This window comes from Natrix helvetica, assembly GCF_964273705.1.
Source record: "Natrix helvetica genome assembly, chromosome: 10".
Classification (NCBI taxonomy): Eukaryota; Metazoa; Chordata; class Lepidosauria; order Squamata; family Natricidae; genus Natrix; species Natrix helvetica.
In genome coordinates this window covers 2,264,634-2,286,998 of record NC_138561.1, presented here as the reverse complement: position 1 = coordinate 2,286,998, position 22,365 = coordinate 2,264,634, and the positions used below count along the sequence as shown (strand labels likewise).

Here is a 22,365-nt window from a genome sequence, read left to right as displayed (position 1 = left end):
CACAAATCTACAGTGCTGTTTAGAACCGGTTCCAGCTCCCTCCCCCCGCCTGTCCGCACATCATCAAGATGAAGAGCGAGAGGAGGAATTCTGGGAGTTGAAGTCCACAAGTCTTAAAGCTGTCAAGTTTGAACACTCCTGGGGTTTTTTTTCTAAAGGGTTAGGGGTGCAAGAGTCTTGTAACTTGACAGCTTTAAGACTTGCACACTTCAATGCCAGAGTTCCTGAGCCAACATGACTGGAGGAGGAATTCTGGGAGTTGAAGTCCACAAGTCTTAAAGTTGTCAAGTTTGAACACCCCTGGGTTTTTTTTTTCCTAAAGGGTTAGGGGTGCAAGGGTCTTGTAGCTTGACAGCTTTAAGACTTTCACGCTTCAATGCCTGAGCCAATATGTCTGGAGGAGGAATTCTGGGAGTTGAAGTCCACAAGTCTTAAATCTGTCAAGTTTGAACACCCCTGGGGTTTTTTTTCTAAAGGGTAAGGGGTGCAAGAGTCTTGTAACTTGACAGCTTTAAGACTTGCACACTTCAATGCCAGAGTTCCTGAGCCAACATGACTGGAGGAGGAATTCTGGGAGTTGAAGTCCACAAGTCTTAAAGTTGTCAAGTTTGAACACCCCTGGGTTTTTTTTTTCCTAAAGGGTTAGGGGTGCAAGGGTTTTGTAACTTGACAGCTTTAAGACTTTTGTGCTTCAAATGCCAGAGTTTCTGAGCCAACATTTTTGTTGCTAAGCAAGAGAGTTGTTAAGTGAGTTTCACCACATTTTACAAGTTGGCCACACTCACCCAGTCACATGGCTAGCAAACCACTCCCACCCAGTCACATGGCCAGCAAGCCACTCCCACAAAGCAGGCCACACCTACAGAAGAGGTTCTAAAAAATTTTGAAACCCACCACTGGGTTGAAGGCTGCATTGCAGAAAATAATGGGTGAGGTCAGGACAAAAATGGGATTAGATACATCTATATCAGGGGTGTCCAAACTTGGCAACTTCAAGACTTGTGGACTTCAACTCCCAGAATCCCCCAGCCAGCAGCTGGCTGGGGAATTCTGGGAGTTGAAGTCCACAAGTCTTGAAGTTGCCAAGTTTGGACACCCCTGATCTATATATAAAACCAGCAACATTAAATACGATAAAGTAATGCTCCTCTCTTATTAATCCTGTGATTTAGGAACAAGGGAGTTTTCAGGTGGCCTTGAGTTCAAATAGAAGGAGACACTTCTGCTTGCCAAAAAATAAAAGGCAAATGTAAGAAGAGGTTTTAGACCTGCAAGTATTCCTGGTGAAGATCAACTGCTGGTTAAATTTATTTTGGCGTGAACTGTTCTGAATGCTATCTAAATTATTGCATTGTAAATATTGTTGCCCTGCTATTCTGTTGTCCAGAATAACAGAGCACAGGAGCTATTCCCAATCTCAGATTGAGCAATGCTGGGGGCAGATTGAGGGGGAGGAGGGCAGGCAATGAATATTCTTGCAACGAGCTTTGGCTCAAGGCTTTCTTCTCTGATCTCTAGATCATCTGAAAGCTCTCAAAACCTGACAAGGTCCTCATTAGTGCACATAACCGGCTCGGTTGCTGCAGGAAAATTCCCTGGTTCTCACAGATAACACCTTCAGCCTTAGATGGTATCATCGCTTTCTCTAAAACCTGTTGGTGTGTGTTGGCAACCCCACATTACCAGAATTCCCAGGGTGTTCAAAGAAGTGGGCGTGTCCCCTGTTGACACAAGCCAACCCTTGCAAAGCACATTACCGCTCAAGGATTTGAATCCTGGCAAGATTTGGCCAGGATGCCGTAGCAGGCAACGGATTGCCACCCAAACCTTCCTGCTCCTTTTGGGAAGCCTGGCATAATTAGCGGCTATGGGGCAAGGTAACCAACACACCCGTGGCTTACTAAGACGGTTTTCCAATTAACTCCAACCCCAGCGATTCGGTGGCTGATGGGCTGCAACCAGGAGTAGGAGGGAGAGTTGGCCACTGAGTGGGGAAGCAGAGCCTTTCTCTGGCGTTCAGCAGGGAGCAGGGTGTTCCGCAATATTAAATATCTCTATAATTAACCCAGAGGAGAGTCAAGATGGAAGGTATATTAATGAAATATGCGGATGATTACTAAATTAGAAAGAACTGGAAACTCCAGATTAAGGACCGATAGTGGAAAGAAAATTATACATGAAGTGGGAAGACAAGGCAACATCAAAAGGAGGCTTCGATCTGGGCCATCCGGGGAGGAGGGAGGCAGCAGGCTGTCCCCAAACTACCCGTGTTGAGTCAAAAACTGCACCCAGATGCCTGGGGGGCGCTCGCTGCTTCCGGAGAGAGGCGGAGAAAGAAAAAGGGGGAAGAAGGAGTGGGAAGAGGCGCTTTCTGCCAGCGAGAAAAGTCGGCCATAGGAGACTTTTCAAAGATGGGAGATATGTGGCAGCCAGACGACAAGAGAATGAAATGCGTGGCTTGTTCAGACAAGGAGCCGTTTGGGGTTTTTGCTTTTTAAGTAGGCTGCATTTGCAAAAAAAAAAAGACCCAGATAGGAAATTGAGCCCCACAAGAGATTGCATCACACGCTTTCCCCCTCCCAAAAGATGAGACGTGTGGTTGGAAAATTTTAAAAGAGAGGGAAGCAATCCCCAAAATGCCTGGTATGGATGCCATGTCTTCAGTTTCATAAACCGTGGTTCCTGAGCCAAGAACAGAAGCTGGTTAGTGAAGATTCCCCTCGTGCCTTCTTTCTCCCTGCAGGACTGACCTGCCAGGTCCCACGGCTGCCTGTGATGAGCACGGGACCTGCCCTAATCCTGGACCAGTGGTGAAATTCAATTTTGATTCTGTGGATGTGGGGTGGCTTGGTGGGCATGGCTTGGTGGGCCTGGCAGGGGAAAAATACTGCAAAATCTCCATTCCCACCCCACTCGGGAGCTAGCCAGAGATGGCATTTGCCGGTTCTCTGAACTACTCAAAATGTCCACTACCGGTTCTCCAGAACCAGCTGGATTTCACCCCTGTCCTGGACCCCTGTTGTGGCCGTGTTTCTGCTGAGGACTCGGTTGTGTCAGGGTTCCAAGTAACAACCCCAAAGCAATCAAAACTCTGAGGCCCAGAGTTTCCCCAAAGCATAATTTTATTTGGGATGCCGTATTGGCACAGCGGGTGAAAAGCCGACTCTGAAGGACCCAGGGACACCCAAATCAAAACCCAAAGTTCTTGCCTCTCCCCCAGGTCACATGTCCATCACGTGGTCCAATCAGGTTGCAGCCCCAACTCCGGCTAGCTTTGGTCCACACCCTTCCAACCCCTGTTAGAGTGTCCTTGGCTCCCAAGGGAATTTTGGGAGCCTCTTCGGGGCTGCCAGGTTGTGTTGTTCAAGCAGTGGTTGGGTCCTCCTGAATCTGAGCCTCTCCTCGGAGTTTTCTTTTGCAGGGAGGGAAAGAAGAGATGGATGCTGTACAACAGAGGTCTCCAAACTTGGCAACTTTAAGACTTGTGGACTTCAACTCCCAGAAATCCCCAGCCAACTGGGAGTTGAAGTCCATAAGTCTTAAATTTGCCAAGTTTGGGGACCTCTGCTGTAGAACGACTCCTTTGGAGCCCGCTTTCTAGAGTCCTCTGGGCTTCTTCTCTTTCTCATCCAGCCAGTCCTGTGACCGTCAACAGTTGGTGGTTCTTGGTCATATTAATGACAATGTGACTTGATTCTTTGGGATGCATGTGGTTTACTCTGCAGGACAGACTTAATTTCTGCAGCCTCCTGCCCTGGAAATGAGTCTAGGTCACAGGTGGGTTTCTGCCGCTTCACCCTGGATCGGGCGAACCAGTAGTGGCGGCAGTGGGAGGCTCTGCTTACCCGCCCGGACGCTTCTGCGCATGCACAGAAGCGGTGCACGAGTGAAGCGGTAGCAAAATAAATGGAAACCCACGACTGGTTTAGGTGACGTTAAGGAAAGCTCTCTTGGACCTTAGAAAGGATGCGCTGCCTTTCTGTTTCCCCCCCAGCCTTCTGCTCCTCTTTGCCAACTCTTTTCCTTTTCTCCCTCCTCTGCCTCCCCAGAATAAGCCGCCTCTTTAATGGCACAGAGCCGATTGTCTTGGACAGTTTAAAACAACACTATTTCATTGATCGAGATGGTGAAATATTCAGATACATCTTGAGCTTCTTAAGAACTTCAAAACTGCTGCTCCCGGAGGATTTTAAGGTAAGACAGGCAAGAAACCTGTAATCTGTTTTTTTTTTTTAATTCTCATTCATTAATTGATGTTTCTTTCTTCTCTTGTCCTCTCTGGCTAAGCAGACCACTGTAGGAAGTGTGAAAAGAGCTTGCCATTTTCAAACTCATGTCAGAGGCTGACACCATGCTTACCGTATTTTTCGGAGTATAAGACGCACCGGAATATAAGACGCACCAAGATTTTGAAGAGGCAAATTTTTTTAAAAAAGTTTTTGCACTCTGCAGACCTCCCCAAAACGGCCCATTTTTTGCAAAAATGGGCCCGTATTTTAACAAAAAAATTGCATGCATAGCCTTTAGGAGGCTTGCAGAGTGCTCCTGAGGGCTGGAGGGGGGGGCAAAAAAGAGCAAAAAACCTGGCCTGTTTTTCGCTCATTTTTGCCTTCCCCAGCCCCAGAGCACTCTGGAAGTCTCCTAAAGGCTATGCACGGCCATTTTTGCAAAGGGGGCTAAAAATGCTGTATTCAGTGTATAAGATGCATCCAGATTTTCAGCCTCTTTTTTGTGGGGAAAAGGTGCGTCTTATACTCCGAAAAATATGGTAGTTATTGCTTACTTAACCATGGTTTGTTCAATAAACCACAGTTGTCTGGCTTCACACAGCATGCTATGCTAGGAAACACAATGTTTTCCAGACTATGGGACGCATTATATATTGGAGTTCTTTTGCAGGCTCTTTTGCAGAAAAGAGATGGAGCCAGGATAAAAACCAGATTAAAATAGAATTAAATTAATTACTGATTGTTAATTCCAGATATATATTGAATATAATGTTTCACATTAAAAGGTTATTAACGGGGTGTCCACTTTTGTAGCAGTAGTGAATTCTTTGATTTTTTTTTCAAGACGGGGAACGGGGGTCAACCAGGGTCGAAAAATTGAGATGTTGTCCACAACCACACAGCCCATAGAGTTTAATTAGTTTTGTTCCATACTAGAGATGCCCTTGACTGGGAACTGTTTGTACTGCTCTGCCTCTGGGTTCAGATGACATGTGGTTTGGTTTAGTGCAGGGGGATCAAACTCAAGGCCTGCGGTAGTGGTGGGATACGACCTGCTGGGAGCACCAGGTACCGTTCCGGTATGGTGCTCAGGAGGGCCCACCCGCCCTCCTTATCTGTATTTGAGCCAATCAGGGCTTACACACACGGAGCGTACGGTGCCTGCGCAAGGCTCTGCTGAGCAGCTGGAGCTTCACGGGCGGTAAGCATGCGTGCATGTGGTGGATGCGCGGCCCCGTTGCACCATACCGGTTACAACGGGATGCGGAACCCACCACTGGCCCACAGGCCGCATCCGGCCCTCAGGGTGCTGAGAAACAGTGAAGGACCAGCCCACTGTGCCTCTCCCACTGAAAATGGAGCTCGGGAGGCCACACAACTCCTCCTAGGCTCTGTTTTTGGCCGTGACAGCCTCCCAGGCTCCGTTTTCACTGGCACAGGGGTGCAGGAGGCTGTCACGGCAAAAAGCGGAGCCTCGATGAGTGATGTCAAGCTGGCCATGCCCACCCCGACCATGACACTTGCCATGCGCAGGTCTGCATTGCTTCCTGCTGAGTCCTTCCTGGCCAAGCCAGCTCCTGTGATGCTTCCCAATGAGAGGGTTTCCCTTAACCTTGTGCTCTGCTGTGGTTATTGGAACAGGGGCGGGAGTGAAACACCCCAAGTCACAATAAGGAATGTGCAGCCCTTGAAACCTTCCCTAGTAAGGACCCACCTCTGAGATAGCCTGCTCGACCAGGCCTCCTTCAGATGAATTGGGAAAGCAGCAAGTTGGCTGGCAATCCTTGAAGCTGAAGCTCTGAACTCTGGAGGAGGCCAGCTAGAGAATGTTGATTTAGCAGGGTTTTCCACAGGGAACAAGGACCTGGGCTTGTTTAATCCCTTAGCCCTGTGATGGCGAACCTATGGCACAGGTGGCACATGGAGCCATTTCTGAGGGCACACGAGGTATTGCCCTGTCAGCTCCAGCGCTGGACGGCTGATTTTCGGACTTGATTTTTAGCTGCTTTTCTCCCTCCGGAGGCTTGAAGCCTCCGAAGGGCAAAAAACTACCCAATGCACAAATTGGAAGCTCGGGAACGAACTTCCGCTTTGCATGTTGGGCCATTTTTTGCCCTCTGGAGGCTTTAAGGAAATCTCCTGCGGCCTCTGGAGGAGAAAAACGGCCCAATGGCACCCCGGAAGTCCATTCCCGAACTTCCAGTTTGCGTGTTGGGCTGTTTTTCACCCTCCCCAGGCTTCTAGAAAGTTGGAAAACAGGCCGTTTCTGGCCTCCGGAGGGCCTCCAGGAGAGGCAGGGGAGGCCGTTTTTGCCTTCCCCAGGCTCCAAGAAAGCTGTGTGTGCATGCACAGGGCAGCAGGGGGGTCATGCGCGCATGTACAGGGGGAACGGTGGGGGGGCATTAAATTATGGGGGTGGACATGCACGCAGGATAGCGCCCGCGTGCTTTTGGCACCCGAGACGAAAAAGGTTCGCCATCACTGCCTTAGCCAAGTGAGTGGATAAGAGGATGAGTTGGAAAGAGTTGTGGGTAGGATGGCGCTGAACGAGTTATGGTCCTGAGTGACCCTCCAAATTCTGGCCATCCCAGCACCCCTGCAGCTGCAATCACGTGATCTGAGAGCGTCACAACCGGTTCATACTTACCGCAGGTTGCAGCACATTGCGATCACACAATCACCACCCCAGGAAGTCAATCCAGAGGGGTCCCCTGCAGAAAACTGCAGGGAAATTCAGCCTCCTCCAGCCCTTCTGCACTGGTACCGCACAGCCCCACATATTCACCGTCATGTCTCCCCTGGCATTCTTCTGAGCTCTTGCATAGCCCCTCACACCTGACCTATGCTGTACCTCTTGCCTCTCAAGCCCCCCCTTGCACCCCCTCCCTCATCTACATGTCTTGCACATCCATTTGCACCTGATTTGCACCACACGTCTTATACACCTGGCCCATGCTGAGCTTCTCACACATCCCCATGCATCCTACCCCACATCCCCATGCACTACTGCCCCACTCAGCAGCAGCTACTTATCTGCCTGCCTGCCTGCCTGCCTGCCTGCCTGCCTGCCTGCCTGGGATTTACACCTTCTTGCTTACTTCTCCACTGACTTTGGTTGTGGGAAGGTGGCAACAAGCTGCCTTCCCTAAGCAGGGGATTCAGTTAACAATAGCAACAGCAGACTTATGTACTGCTTCACAGTGCTTTGCAGTCCTCTCTAAGCGGTTTACAGAGTCAGCATATCATCCCCAACAATCTGGGCCCTCATTTTACCCACCTCAGAAGGATGGAAGGCTGAGTCAACCTTGAACAAGTCGGGATCGAACTCCTGGCAGTGAGCAGAGTCAGCCTGCAATGCTGCATTCCAACCACTGCACCACCAGGGCTCTTGCAATAGCAACAGGATCACTAAGCGATACAGCCACAATTTACTATCACACCCTTAGTTATAGAAATTCCCATTGCAATTACTGCCATAAGTCAAGTACCTGCAATTATAACTGCAATATATATGTATGCTTTTATTGTTACTTCAAAAATGCATAGCCGTCCTTTAGAGCAAAAGCTTTCCATGGATGACTTAAACCTTTTTTTTAAAAAACCACAAACCTAATATCTCAGGTATAATGGCAGCTGTATACAAGATAGTAATACTCCACTGTGATCATTTCTACTAGAGGCACAGAAAAGTATCTGATCCTAGACAGGTAGAGTTTACAACTGGTTGCCTCAACCACATGAAATGCGTTTCAACTGAATTCAAAACAGCTTTCTGAGCTTAAAAGACTTTCAGGGTAGTTGAAGCCTCCTGTTTCAAACAGGAGAATGTTGAAACTTGAAACATTCTGAATTCAAACCATTAGTAGCAAAAAGCAAAGCAGCATAAATAAAATAAATTAAAAGGCTCTATTGCAGCACAGCATATTAAATTATTCACATATGCCAGGATACGAGCCTTTATTCCACTTGGGAAATAGAAATCTTTGATGAGGAATCACTGAGCCAAATTATGCCAGAAACTATAAATGTCTTTAGTAATGTGTTTTGGATGGTCAGGAGAAATGTGCTTCTTCGGTTTTGTTTCTACATTTGCAGAAATAAGGGGCTGTCACATCCTATCCAAATGGCAGGGAAATGCAGGTGCTGGACCTTTTTTTAGCATGAAGAAGCAGGTCTTGAGTGTCCAACCTTTCTCTGGGCTTCTCAGCGGTCTTGGGAGGTGATCAACATCTGCTCCACTTTAATGCTCCTTTTGCTATTATGATTTGAGATACCTAAGAAAGAATGTAAGCATCCAAGACACAGTTGTAACAAGGCTTAGTAAGGACCACATCTAGAGTACTGCATCCAGTTTTGGTCACCACACTATAAAAAGATGTTGAGACTCCAGAAACAGTGCAGAGAAGAGCAACCACGATGATGAGGGGACTGGAGGCTAAAACATAGGATAAACGGTTGCAGGAATTGGGCACGGCTAGTCTAGGGAAGAGAAGGACCAAGGGAGATAGATTAGACTCTTCCAATATTTGAGGGGCTGCCACAGAGAGGAGGGGGTCAAGCTATTCTCCAAAGCACCTGAAGGTCCAGACAAGGAATAATGGACGGAAACTGATCAAGGAGAGATTCAACCTAGAAATAAGGAGGAATTTTCTGACAGTGAGAGCAATCAACCGATGGAGCAGAAGTTGCCTTCAGAGGTTATGGGAGCTTCATCAGTGGAGGCTTTCAAAAAGAGACTGGACTGCCTTCTGTCAGAAATAGTGTAGGGTCTCCTGCTTGGGTGAGGGGTGGGTTGAACTAGATGATCTACAAGGTCCTTTCCAATTCTGTTAAGACTATGGCAGTTCTTACTGAGGAAAGTGAATTGTACGGTTTCGTTTGGAACATTTCATGCAACTCAGCAGGAGTCATTGAAAAAAAAATGCCCAAGGATTTGGGATGCTGTCCCTTTTAAGCAGCACTATGAACAGAATGCAGCATCTCAGAAATATTTATACTGGCTACATGGGCCATCATTGTATTTGCATTGAACTGCCAGGATTTAAGTGCTTCAGCATTTCCGTTAATCAAAGCAACACTACAAATAGAACCCTTTTAGATTTGAAAATTACAGTACGTTGATCGGATTTGGGCTCCTTGGCATACTCCACCATCTCTTGCTTTCCAGAAAGCCTTCCTTGATTGTCAAAGTGGCTTGGAAAATAGTATTGCCATGTGGACCTTATTATGAGTTTGTTGATTAGCTGAAATACAGCCGAACTGGATTCTGTTCAACATGCAGTGATGCAAGATATATTTCTGAAAAACCTGTGCTGGAAGGACCACCATTGCTGTTTCTACCACCAGTTGTCTTGTTCTTCAGAGTTGCCTTACTGGCATCCATGCTAAGAGCTGTCTGATCTACAAGGGATTTGGTCATTCTTATAGTTAAGAGCTTATTCTTATAGGAGCGTCATCACTGGAAGCTTTCAAGAAGAGACTAGACTGCTATCTGTCAAAAATGGTGTAGGGTCTCCTGCTCGGGCAGGGGGTTGGACTAGATGACCTATAGGGTCCCTTCCAACTCTGTCAATCTAATCTAATCTAATCTAATAGATGGATTTAGAAGCTGATCCAGACAATGGGAAGGAATAAACAAAAGAAAACGCTATCTATAAAACAAATGTGCTGGTATGTTTTATCTTTCCTATGAGATAGAAGAATGCAAAATGTAAAGGGAGGTGTAAATCCTCGCACCTCTTATTCCAGGAGTTTTTCCACCAGTTCCAGCAGGGCTGATTTTGAGGCTGTGCTCTTAATAGTCCTGCCTCCGTGGAGGGCTGTTTTCAGGCTAAGCGAGTGGTGAGCAATGGAGACAGCCATGCCTCTTATGTTCCTAGCTAGCAATTCTTTATTATCACATCTGGCTGGTGTCTTTACAGTGCATATTAACTACTGCTACAGTTGCTAATAAGGCAAGGCTCAAAGTACCCGCTCCCTTGGCTTAGATCCTCCACTTAACTCTACAGCACGTAGCAGCCAGCAACAGAAGGACTTGGAGTTAGCAGTAACGGCTTTTTTTAGAAGTCACATGGGAACTGTCTTTGCAATGGTGAGAAGGCTTCCTCAAGAGCAGGCTGCAGGAGAGGTGGAGAACCCATTCGAGCCACGAGATTTGGCTTGGATCTCCAGCGCTTCTGTTTCCACCCCTGAACCCTCATGCAGCTCCGAGGGCTGAAATGAGGCCTAACTTTGTAGCCAGCCTCCTCTGTTTTGCCTGTGCTGGCTTGAGAGGTCTCATCCAGGCATAGCTGAGCGCACCACCTTGGAGGAAATTGTGGTGGCAACAGCCAGACTTGTTAGAGTCAGTGTTTTGATCATTTAAGACTGGAATAAGGTCTTGTTATTAATATTGCTGGAGAGTAAACCATCCCTCTTGCCTTGGGCGATGCCTCCAGTTGGCCAGAGCTTGTATTTTAGCCATTTCCCCTTGGCAATGAGTCCCAGAGGGGCTTGGCTTGTTCTCCAGCACCTTGAAAAAACATTGTCAGCGCTTTTTCATTTGGACTCCCCATTTCCTGCCCCGAGCCATCTGCATTAAAATGGGAGTAAAGCCGCCTTCTATCAGATGAGCAATATCAGATTGGCAGCTTCCCGGGTGCAGCTAGCAGCCAGCCTGAGAAGGCAATTCCGCTTCTGCCTCTTGGACTGTTTTCGTGAGCGTTGTTCCCTTGCTGATTTGGGCTGACCGGCTTCCTCTTGAGCAAGACAGTGAAATGACACTGAAGGATGGGATGCTGGGGAATCAGCATTGCTTTCCAAGCCGCAGATGAGACATTGATGAGCATGTGGTCTCAGAAGAGCTGCCCCTTGGAGAGGTAGGACCTCTGAGGACTCAAGAGAGAGAGAGCAGACTCAGAAGAAGCAGGGAGTTCTTGGGGAGAAGGAGAAGGGGGGAGAAGAATATGCTTACGTTAAAAATGTCCTTTTCAGAAAACGGTGCATAGGGGAGAAGGAACCTGGCCGCTTTCTTTCTTGTTCTGTTTGTCTCTCCATCCCTTTGACAATCTTCTCAACATCTGTATAGGCAGCAGTCTTTGGAAGCTGTATTAAAGGAAGCAGGGGAAGAATCGTCAGAAAATATTTCACCCTTAAACCCCCATTGGTCAGGGGCATAAAATAATAATAATTCTTATTTTCTATCCAGCTCACAAGAGAAGAATATTAGCAGATTTCTCCTGTTGGGCCCAGTCATCCCAAATAGGAATAATTTGGCATAGTTCTCCACCCAAATATATTGGAATGTTTTCAAGTTATCTTAAAACAAAGCCTATCATTAGAAGAGGCGCCCGCAGGTTGCCCTCTGGGAAATCCTTGCTACACTGCTGGGAATGAGATGGCTCCTTCCCTCCCCGGCCTGTAGCCCTTTGGGCCATGAGAAACCCCCCATCACTCTCCTCTTGGCCCTGTTCACTGGGAAGTCTGGGAGCTGCTCCCAACACACCCGCAGGGCAAAGAATTGGAGCAGGCGGTGCAGAGCAACTCAATCTTAATGTTCTTTGCAAATATTAAGATGAGACTTCCTGTCTTCTCCAGGTGTGGCTCTCAGGTGCCATTCAGGTTCTTGTAGGGCTGGCTGCCAGAACTTTGAGGTATGTTTTGCAATGCTTTGCTTCAACAATATCCTCTGGTGGAGAGTTCTGCAGATTTCCTGCCAGATTTCTATAAGAGAGTGAAAAAAATTGTTTGCCTTACAAGCCTATACAGCTTAGTCCTTGCAACAATAAGAGGGAGGTAAGTGTTGCTTGGAATTGAAGAGGCTATAATCCTATGGGATTAAGAAATATAATTGGTGAATAAATTCTGGGATTTAAGTTCTCTCTCTTGCACGATCTTTGGGACAGGGTTAAGCTGCTGCTGTTGCCCCTGACTTCAGCCTCCCTCTGCAAGCAGGTACATCATCCTGGTGCCTTTTCATAAACCAGAAATTCGGACTGTTCAGGTGCTCTGAAATAGAATGATTCATAGTCCAGCTTCTGTTAGGAAAGGAAGAGGTGGCCCCACGGCTGGGATTGGACTTATCTGACCTACAGCTTAAAGTGCATGGGAAACTGCAAGAAAATTGCAGTCCAGGAGTCAGGAGACCAATAGGAGACATAAGGAATGGGCCGAAGAAGAAATATCTCAAAATTAGGATAATTGGAGGGTGGAGGTTCATTCTCCAAGCTTGTGGATTGGTTTCCAAACGTTTTGTTACCAAGCTAGGTAACATCTTCAGCAGAAGTTAGGGAAGGGCCCAAAGAGTGTCTAGTTGCAGAAGGCAAATCTAGACCTTGGCTTTGAGGTTCTCCAGCCAAGTCTTGGTCTGCAGACTTCTGATGTTTTGCTCCGAACATTTGGTGTTGTGTAGGCATAACATCTTTATCTCTTCCTTCTTGAGGACGTTTTAAAGAGGCCTTTAAGCAGGGGAGTTAGATAAAGCAGTTTCCCCCCTTCCAACATTTGTGGCCTGAACTGAAGTAAGTCTTCTTGATTCATCTTGATCCTCCAAGACACCCATTGTCCTCTGGACTCCCTGGGGCCCAGGAAAGGAACCTTTGAAGGAGGTTTTCCTTGTTGGATGGAGGTGGCATTTTCTTGCCAGGGAAGTTGGACCTTTCTTGTGGGAGAACTGCTCTGCTACAGCCTAATCAGGGCCACAGGCTCCCTCATTCCACAATTAACCAGTGGAACAGCTTGCCACCAGAAATCATGGGCACTCCGTCACTGGAGGGTTTTAAGAAGAGACTGAGTCACTTATCTGAGATAGTATAGGACAGGTTCTCCTGCTTGAGCAGGGGGCTGGACTAGGTGACCTCCAAGGTTCTGTTCGGTTCTATTCTATTATCTGCCCATCTTAAGGTAGGCTTTGTGCTGCATTTCTAACGGCCCTCAAATGCTTGCAGAAAGTGTTTGAATGAACTCTTAAACCTTGTTGCTTGTAAGTCTACAAACAGGATGCCTTCATTTTTCTGTATTCTTTCATTTGCTGTATGTAAACCTGGCAGGTTTTCTGAAAAATGATCTCTGAACGGTCCCCTTCTTAAGAGAGGTAGGGTACCACAGAGTTGCTTTGAGGAAGAGGATGGTCACCAAAGGAAGGGAAAACATCTCCAACCTGTCACTGCATGCAGGGAAATGTGTGTACCTGCTTGGTTAAACTTTTTTGTAAATAAAATTATGTACAGCTCTTTTTATGTACAGCCTCATCCTTTTCATAGAGTATTTATTCCAAAGTACGTCACACTGAGTTCAGTGCAATAGGATTTAAGATTTAGATCAGTGTTTCTCAAACTTGGCGACTTTAAGTCCTGTGGACTTCAACTCCCAGAATTCCCCAGCCAGCTATGCTGGCTGGGGGATTCTGGGAGTTGAAGTCCACAGGACTTAAAGTCGCCAAGTTTGAGAAACACTGATTTAGATTGAGTAGCCAATTAAAATTTCCTATTTGATTGCAAATCAGTGACAAAATGGATTCACTGGCTCGTACTAGGGGAAGATTTTTAGGTAAGTAGGGATGGCCATGAATTAGACGGCCGTTTAGCCTATGGAGTTCTTTCCCAGTTACACACGATTAGATGCAACTGTTGAAATTGTGACAATTAGGAAAAGTACTCCAGGACAGGGCTCCCCAAAACCCCCAGGCTGCAGCCAACTACCGGGCTGCGGCCTGTTTGAAACCGGGCCTCACGACCAATGGGCAAATGTTCGTGCGCAAAGCTCTAATCATGCAAGTGGCAGGCCCTTGCCCTCACACACAAATCTCCTTTTGTGCAAAGGAGCTTGTCCATCCGTGAGCACTCTCTGCTCAACCGCCCTTGGCTCACATGAATGCAAGTGCCATCCACTTGTGTGCAAAGCTGCATTTCTGTGAATGGATGTCGCCTTCCACTCACACGCACCCCTCGCTGGGCCGCCAAGGTGGCAAGGTTGGGGACTGTTGCCCTAGGAGATCAGTTCTGGCAAGATTCTGTTTGAGCTGTGGTGGCACAGTGGTTAGAATGCAGTACTGCAGGCTACTTCTGCTGACTGCCAGCTACCAGCAATTCAAATCTCACCAGGCTCAAGGTAGACTCAGCCTTCCCTCCTTCTGAGGTTGGTAAAATGAGGACCCAGATTGTTGGGGGCAACAGACTGACTCTGTAAATTGCTTAAAGAGGGCTGTAAAGCACTGTGAAGCGGTATGTAAGTCTAAGTGACATTGCTGTTGCTGTTTTGTGCCACGCGGCTTCAGTTTATTGTATGGTTCTTATATGCACAAGTGGAACAAAAGGCAGGCAGGCCGGCAAATACACTGCAATCACAACATCTTGGCGAGGTCAGAGTGAGGATCCGCGCCTGCTACGGCGGCTGGCAGGACTGGGTAAACCTCTTCCAGGGGAGGACTTTGGCCACATGTCTGTGGCTGCCATCTTGGCTTTTTGACTCCCCACCCCGCCACCCAAGCAAAAGGAAATAATGGACCTTTTGGCATCGGCGGAATATTAACCCTTTTTTTTAAAAAAAGGTCTCTGTTTGCAGGGGTCGGGGGAGCAATCCATCGATGCTTCTAGTCTCTCCTTCTCCCTTCTTTCCAAAGGACTTCAGTCTTTTGTATGAAGAAGCCAAGTATTACCAGCTGCAGCCGATGATCAAAGAACTGGAGCGATGGAAGCAGGAGAAAGAGCAACAGAAACATTTCCAGCCCTGTGACTGCTTGGTGGTGAGGGTGACGCCGGATCTCGGTGAGCGGATTGCATTGAGCGGGGAGAAGGCGCTGATTGAGGAGATCTTTCCAGAGACGGGAGATGTGATGTGCAACTCGGTGAATGCCGGCTGGAACCAGGACCCCACCCACGTCATCCGCTTTCCCTTGAACGGCTACTGCCGGCTGAATTCGGTGCAGGTAATTTGGCCCTTCTACCTTCCTTTTTTGTCGGCGGGAGAATCCTCTCTGCTTTCGTGTCCCTCCACCTAGTGCATGGCAATATGGTTTATGGCAGGGGTATGGAACTCGGCCCGGGGGTCCGGATCTGGCCCATGGGCCCACCCTGGAAACAGTGAAGGATTGGACCACGGTGCCTCTGCCAGTGAAAACGGAGCTCGGGAAGGTCACGCAGTCGTCCCGGGCTCCGTTTTCACTTCAGAGGGATGCAGGAGGCTGTCACAGCCGAAAACTGAGCCTCATTGAGTGACGTCGAGCTGGCCACGCCCCCGGCTCCCTGAGGTCAGACACAACCCTGATGTGGCCCTCAATGAAATCGAGTTTGACACCCCTGGTTTATGGTGAGCTCATGCCCTGTTCAGAGTATTTCCTCCCCCCTCCCATTCCTCTCTCTTCTTCTTCTTCTTTCCCCTCCCAAGTTCAAGCAGGAGAAAAAAATAGATTTAGATTTTGTATATGTTAGCACCACGCTGATCTCATAATGATGTTAGCCTGACAAATGCTAATTTTTTTTCATCATTGCATACCCTGCAGTCCTCTTTTTCCTTCTACATTGCCCCTAGGAAGTTGGGGGGCGGGGGGGGGCGATCAAACTACAGAACGTACAAAAGGAGAAAAGGGGGGAGAGAAATGTTTTGCATGCCACTTTGTAGAAAATGCAACAATGTTTAAATGCATAATTTATGTCCCGCTCATAATTAAGTGATAGAGCCTGCAGGATGGACTTTAAAAAATGATCTCTGCACTTCCCCCCCCCCCCCAAAAAAAAGATGTACTGTAAAAATTGCCCAGAGTATTTAAAATAAAATGTGTTCCACTTTATACTCAAAGGTTTTTGTAGGGATTGATTGAGAGGTTTTTTTTTTCCTTCTATCCTTTTTTAAAGTTTTAAAATTAGGTCTTGAAAGAAAGGCAGGCTGATCAGCAGGTGCTGGAAATAGCAAGCCGGGGTCCCTGTGTCCTTTGGCGTCGTCTTTGGAAGAGTTCTCCCACCAGGGCTAGTCGCCCCCAGGAAGGGGGACCGCTCAGCAGGCTTTGATAGAGCCTCCCTAATTAGGGAAGGCCAAAAAACACGGGCTTTCTTGCACGAGATCTTCCTTAGGTGCCATGCAGGAGGGAGCTCATTTCTAGCCAAAGATTTGGGCTGGTGGGAGCCAAGGAGAAGCCCCCCAAGGCCATGGTTGTTGGTGTTACCTGGAGTGCCCAGTCCTGAAGAAGAGAAGGAGCCGCCTCGGAAATCTTTTTGGGTGATGCTGGTGGCTGAGGATGAAGTGGGAGATGAATTCCTACCCAGTTTAATCCTTGAAACCCCAGTGGAATTCCTCCCCACCGTTTTTAAATCAGCTTATTTATTAATAAAACGTAATACATGCTTGGCTTGATTTCGCTGTCACAATCGCAGAGTGGAATAGATGTAGGAATAAAAGTTATAAAATCATAACAGATTATAAAACGGCAAGAATGGATTAAAATGATAAAACAACGGTGATGTTAAGGTACAAGAAATAGAAGAATACTTTGGCTCTGTATTGGAATTTCATGCAAGCTCTGTGGCTCACTGGGAAATGGCTTAAGAAGCGCAAGATCCAAGTGCAGAACTGCCTCCTATACAGAGTGAGCGAAGGAAATTGAGTTTTTGGTTTATTTTTACTTCTAGAATTGTATATTCGGTGAGGGAAAACTATTAATTGAACAGCTGAACAGAAATCTGGGTTCATCCATAAATCTAAAGATTGTGCTTCCAAAATTCAGCAATTTCTGAAGTTTCTAGCTTGATGCCTTAATCACTGGGTTGGTTAACTGGAGCTTATGATAATGAAGAAAAACCAGGAGTTAGGAACCCCTCCCCCCAAATAAATAAAGATGAAATAAATCCATTTTTTAACGTTAGGGCCATGAGATCAGGTGGTATGGTGATCCATGGTGACTACGTCAAACTCTCTTTTTTATGTTTGTTTTGAAAATAAAAAATAAAAAAAATTGCGGAAAAAAAACCTCTCCAAATGCAGACAAATTGCCAAAACAGGCTACTTTCAAACAACTGAAAAGGAAGTGAATTAAAAGCATATTTTTTTTGTTTTATAACAGCCATGCTTTCCCCATCAGGAACAATTGAGTTAGCTACAGCAGATCTGTGGGCTATAGCAGCAATGCAAACATATAAAGTTAAGAACTGTGGAAGCAGCTAAATTACTTTTCATTAATCTTCATTATTCCCAATCTCACCTTTAATCTACCCACTCCTTCACCAAGAATCCCACCACTGTCATTCAGTCATTTTGCTGCCCAATCTGAATCATATCGTTGGGGCCATTTTTTTAAAAAGGAGTCCTGGCAGCAGGTGGCTTCCAGGAATCTCCTACCTCCTTTCCTATTCTTATTTTTGAAAAATAATACAAAAAACACAATGACTCCACAAATGAGCCATTTTGCCAGCAAATGTCAGTGGCCAACCCTGGGGGACAACTGCCTTTAGGGAGTAACAATCAGAGTGCAGCATCTCATCCCTGAAATCAGTCTATTAGTTCTTGCAAAAGTGCTTTCATTGGTAGTAATGAAACTCGGGAGTGTTTTCCCATGTGAAAATCCCAAGCCAGGTTTAGCAAGGTAAATAAAGGCTTCGTTTTTTTTTTCCCAGTTCTACCCACAACTGATGGGATGGAGGCCAGTATGGTATAATAACTGATCTTGGATTGCAAAGATCTAAGCCAAATATCTGGTTCAGCTGGGTTGTCTTGACAGTGGAACAACAACAAGGAATCCCTAAATAGTATGTGCACCTAAATATGTTACAGCAGGGGTGTCCAAACTTGGCAACTTTAAGACTTGTGGACTTCAACTCCCAGAATTCCCCAGCCAGCAGAGCTGGCTGGGGAATTCTGGGAGTTGAAGTCCACAAGTCTTAAAGTTGCCAAATTTGGACACCCCTGTGTTACAGCTTCAACATGAAAAGGTTGACATTCAAATCTTCTTGAGCATTTGCCAAGGTGTCCAATAAAGCATTTGATGAGTTAATTTTATCTGGAGATAATAAGAAATTTATTTAGCAATATTTAAAGTGCAAAAGCATCAAGTTGCTGAATTCTTCATTTCAGATTTTTGCAAATTATTGGAAGTCTGTTCACTTCACCTGCAGATTTATAATCTTTTACAATGCTTTTCAGCTCGACAAGAAATTAAGAGATTTCAGAAGTTGCTAATGTGTTAGATCTAAATTGAAAAGGTTTCAGTTGAATACACAGTCATTTTAGAACATCTAAATTCTACTTGCACTACGTTATATTTTTTGAAGAAATGATACATAAACTGGTCTGAATCATATAATTTATTAATGTGTGTGTGTAAATAGATACATATTTGCCTTAAATTTTTAAAGTTAAGATTAGTCCAAAGAAATTTTTCATGTGAACAAAGATCAAATTTTAGTCCCCAGATTTTCCCAATGTAAGTTGCAGCCTGTCTGGCTAGAATTGTGCCTCTGCACAAATATATCTTTGTGTGAATAATTATTCTAGGATGTTTTACAGAATAAATTTGGGTAAGAAAATTCCATTTTTATAAATGTCTAGAGATACAGTATGTTCGATCCAACTGGCTTATTTCAGTTAACCTGATAATTTCTTCAACAAATGTACAATATCTACAAATTGAAGTCAAGAATCTTAATTATCAAGGAGATTCTAAAGACTGCATGCTCTAAAGACCCTAAAAACACCTTTATACACAAAATATCATTTGATTGATTAGTAAAACAGACCAGTGTTCTAAAACCAAATCTAATGAAACACAAATAATTTCCTTGGCAAGTTCCTTAAGACAACATACAACAGGGGTGTCCAAACTTGGCAACTTTAAGACTTGAGGACTTCAACTCCCAGAATTCCCCAGCCAACTTTAAGACTTGTGGACTTCAATTCCCAGAATTCCCCAGCCAGCTCTGCTGGCTGGGGAATTCTGAGAGTTGAAGTCCACAAGTCTTAAAGTTGCCAAGTTTGGACACCCCTGACATACAATGTGACGAAATACAGTATTTTTATAATTTGAAGGATTGAGATATATTGTACTACTAATAATAACAAAAGATAATCCAGCTCAAAATATATTTCAAGAATTCAACCTGCATCGTAGCAAAATATATTTTTTCATACACGGTGAAGTCGTCATTGCCAACTCAATTTACATCTCAAATATCAGTTAATAGGCTAATTCTCACCGTTTTATTACTGCAAAGATCCAAACGGATTCATTGGCAAAGGGTTTAAGCCTCATTGCCAGAGCTGCTGTGGCAATTTTTGGAGGCATATTTGACAAATAGACTTCAGTGATCAATTGTACACTCTGCAAAATTAACCCTAACCTTCCCCAGCTTTAAAGTTAATGAAAGAGAGGGAAAAAACCTTGATTACTCAGCTCCAACAAACGAGCAGCAAAAGACTCCAAGGATATGATATCCAGCTGCCCAGGAAAGCCAACTTAGCTGGAGGGCTTCCTGGTTTCCGTGGATTTGAAAGTGTCTTTTATTTCCCATAACAATAATAACAATTCTGAGTTTTAGCAATGTTTGAAAGATTTATCTTGATCAAAGAAACATTCAGTTTCAGGAACCATTGAGTCAGCATTTAAAAGTTTGGTGTCACACTTTAAATGTTGTTTTATTTAATCAAAATGTTTGTATAGATGAGGTTTAGGGTCTGAGTGCCTGAACAGAGGGACTCTGGATCCAGGAAGGGCACAAATGGTGCACAAGGGGAAGTGGCACAAAGGCTTTTGTAGCCAAGATGACTGCCTGCTCTTTGAGTAGGAATCAAGAGTCCGGGAGGGACTCCCAGGTGGCTCCCAGGATCACTTGGAGGCAGTACAACCCTCCCAGAACTAAAGATGTTAAGCTCCCAGGATCTCCGTCTCCCCAGGATCATTTATACCAGGGGTCTCCAACCTTGGCAACTTGGCAAGCTTGCTGGCTGGGGAATTCTGGGAGTTGAAGTCCTCCAGGCTTAAAGTTGCCAAGGTTGGAGACCCCTGATTTATATGGTTTAATTACTGTAAAATCTCCATGCATACAGAATATTGACTTCCAATTTAGCACATAGAAAAATGTCATATAATTCTTAAACTAGGAATTGTCACAAGCTTATTCCAAAGTCCATTAACATTTTTTCCCAAATTAGTGCATTCATTTCCCCCCTGAAATATATACAACAAGCTGACCCAGATATAATAACCCCAATAGTCATTAACTTTTATATCATTTATATATATATTTTTGACTAACAAAATCATAACACTACTACTGTTATCAGGAAAATTTGTTTTATAAATAATAATAATAATATTGCGACCTGACCATCGAAACTACACGGCTATGGATGAAGCATGTCACAGTGATACCCATTGTCATCGGGGCACTTGGCACCATGTCCAAGAATTTTACAAGATACATCCACAAATTGCAGCTTCCTGCAATAACACCAGTGGAACTGCAAAAAACTGCGCTACTCGGAATATCTTATATTTTAAGAAGGTCCTTGGTTGATACCTAGGATGCTGGCAGCAAACCGTATCAACCATTAGTACCAGTCACTGGTATTTGTGATGCATTTTTGAATGTTCAGTTGGCTGAGTTTCAGGTTTAATGAATAAAGTATAATAAAAATATATCTTTATTACGGTCAAAGACCAGTTTTATAAAACAGGTTTTCCTGATAACAGTAGTAGTCCTTTAGGAACTTGATTGGATATATCAGGAAAACACGTGTTAGGGTCTTTCTACTCCTTCAATTCAGGTTATTAAAAAATAATTGCATCAGGTGAGTGGGTATCTACTCTCCTTCTGGTGGGCCACAAAGTTGATTTCCATTGGAAATGCATGCATATACCTATTGCTTATCAAAGAATTGCTGCCAATACGGAAATGAATAAGGGGCATTAAGAGCCCAGTCACCAGTATGAGTAGAAAAGACCCCTCCTGAATTCTTGGCTTCCATCATGCAACCATTCACAATGGCCTCTGATGGTCTTACAAATAGTCTCTTATATCAGGGGTCCCCAACTCCCAGGCCGCAGCCCACTACCTGGTTGCATGTGGATGCAGCTCCACTTACATGAGTGGCAGCCATGAATGTGTAAAGCTCAATTTGTGCGAGTGGTGGACGCATGCACCCACCTCTTGCACAAATGAAGCTGCACCTGCAAGCCTGTGCACCTGCCACTTGCACAAAACCATCCCCTCTTCTTTACACACACACACACACACACACACCTGGGACTAGTCCGCCAAGCTGGAAAGATTGGGGATCACTCTTTTATATTTATCACATAAGGGTTAATTAACATAAGGGCATTGGAGTTCTTCCTTTTCTTTCAATTGCATTTCATCTCTTCCCCGCCTTGCCATTCTGGGTTGGTTTTCTTGTTTTTAAACTTAGAATAATATTGTTATGAAGTCTCAACAGTGACCGCCAGGCACCACACTTTTCTGCCAGTATGGGACGATACGTTTGTTGTGACTTCCTATTAATTTGCCCCCTTGAATAGTCAGATGAGTTCGTATAGCTTTCCTCAACCAGGAAATATGTGTCAGAACAGCACCAACTTAGACATTTAGGAAAGAAAGACCCTCGACTCCATTTGGTTGAAATGATAGATTCTTTTACTAAAGTTAAGTGGTGAAAGTAAAGCTAGATCTGAATATTCCCATGTAAAGGTTACACTCCCCCCGCTTTCTCTGACACTCCCCCCCTTGACCAGTCCATGAGTGTCCAATAGGATGCCTTTTGGATGTTTGGAGAACGATTCAAATGTTTGGCCCTTCTCACTTCAAGTTTCCCAGGCCAGGTGTCCTTGGAGCAGTGGTGAAATTCAATTTTTTTTTACTACTGGTTGTGGGCGTGGCTTGGTGGGCGAGGCAGGGGAAGGATACTGCAAAATCCCATTCCCTCCCCACACTGGGGCCAGCCACTGGTGGTATTTGCCAGTTCTCTGAACTACTCAAAATTTCTGCTACCGTTTCTCCAGAAGCTGCTGGATTTCACCCCTATCTTGGAGGCTGGTTTGGCACCCCTGCTTCTTGTCAACGTGTCTCCCCTCCTGCCCATGTTACTGCCCCAAATTCCTCCCCCCCCCAATGCGATTTATGACAGGATGTGAAGACAGCAAGTGAAGAAGCTGAAGATGACAGAGCTGACAATGTGCTCC

General features: G+C 45.5%; 1 protein-coding gene across 4 annotated transcripts in view; it reads left to right on the top strand.

Moving 5' to 3' along the window:
* Positions 1–22,365, top strand: part of KCTD15 (potassium channel tetramerization domain containing 15) — a 77,252-nt gene that overhangs the window by 41,185 nt on the left and 13,702 nt on the right. For all 4 annotated transcript variants that reach the window (XM_081962926.1, XM_081962927.1, XM_081962929.1 and 1 more), the window contains exons 3-4: positions 4,050–4,194; positions 14,827–15,132. In XM_081962926.1, coding sequence (XP_081819052.1) covers positions 4,050–4,194; positions 14,827–15,132 — 451 coding nt within the window. The remainder of the gene's footprint in view (positions 1–4,049; positions 4,195–14,826; positions 15,133–22,365) is intronic.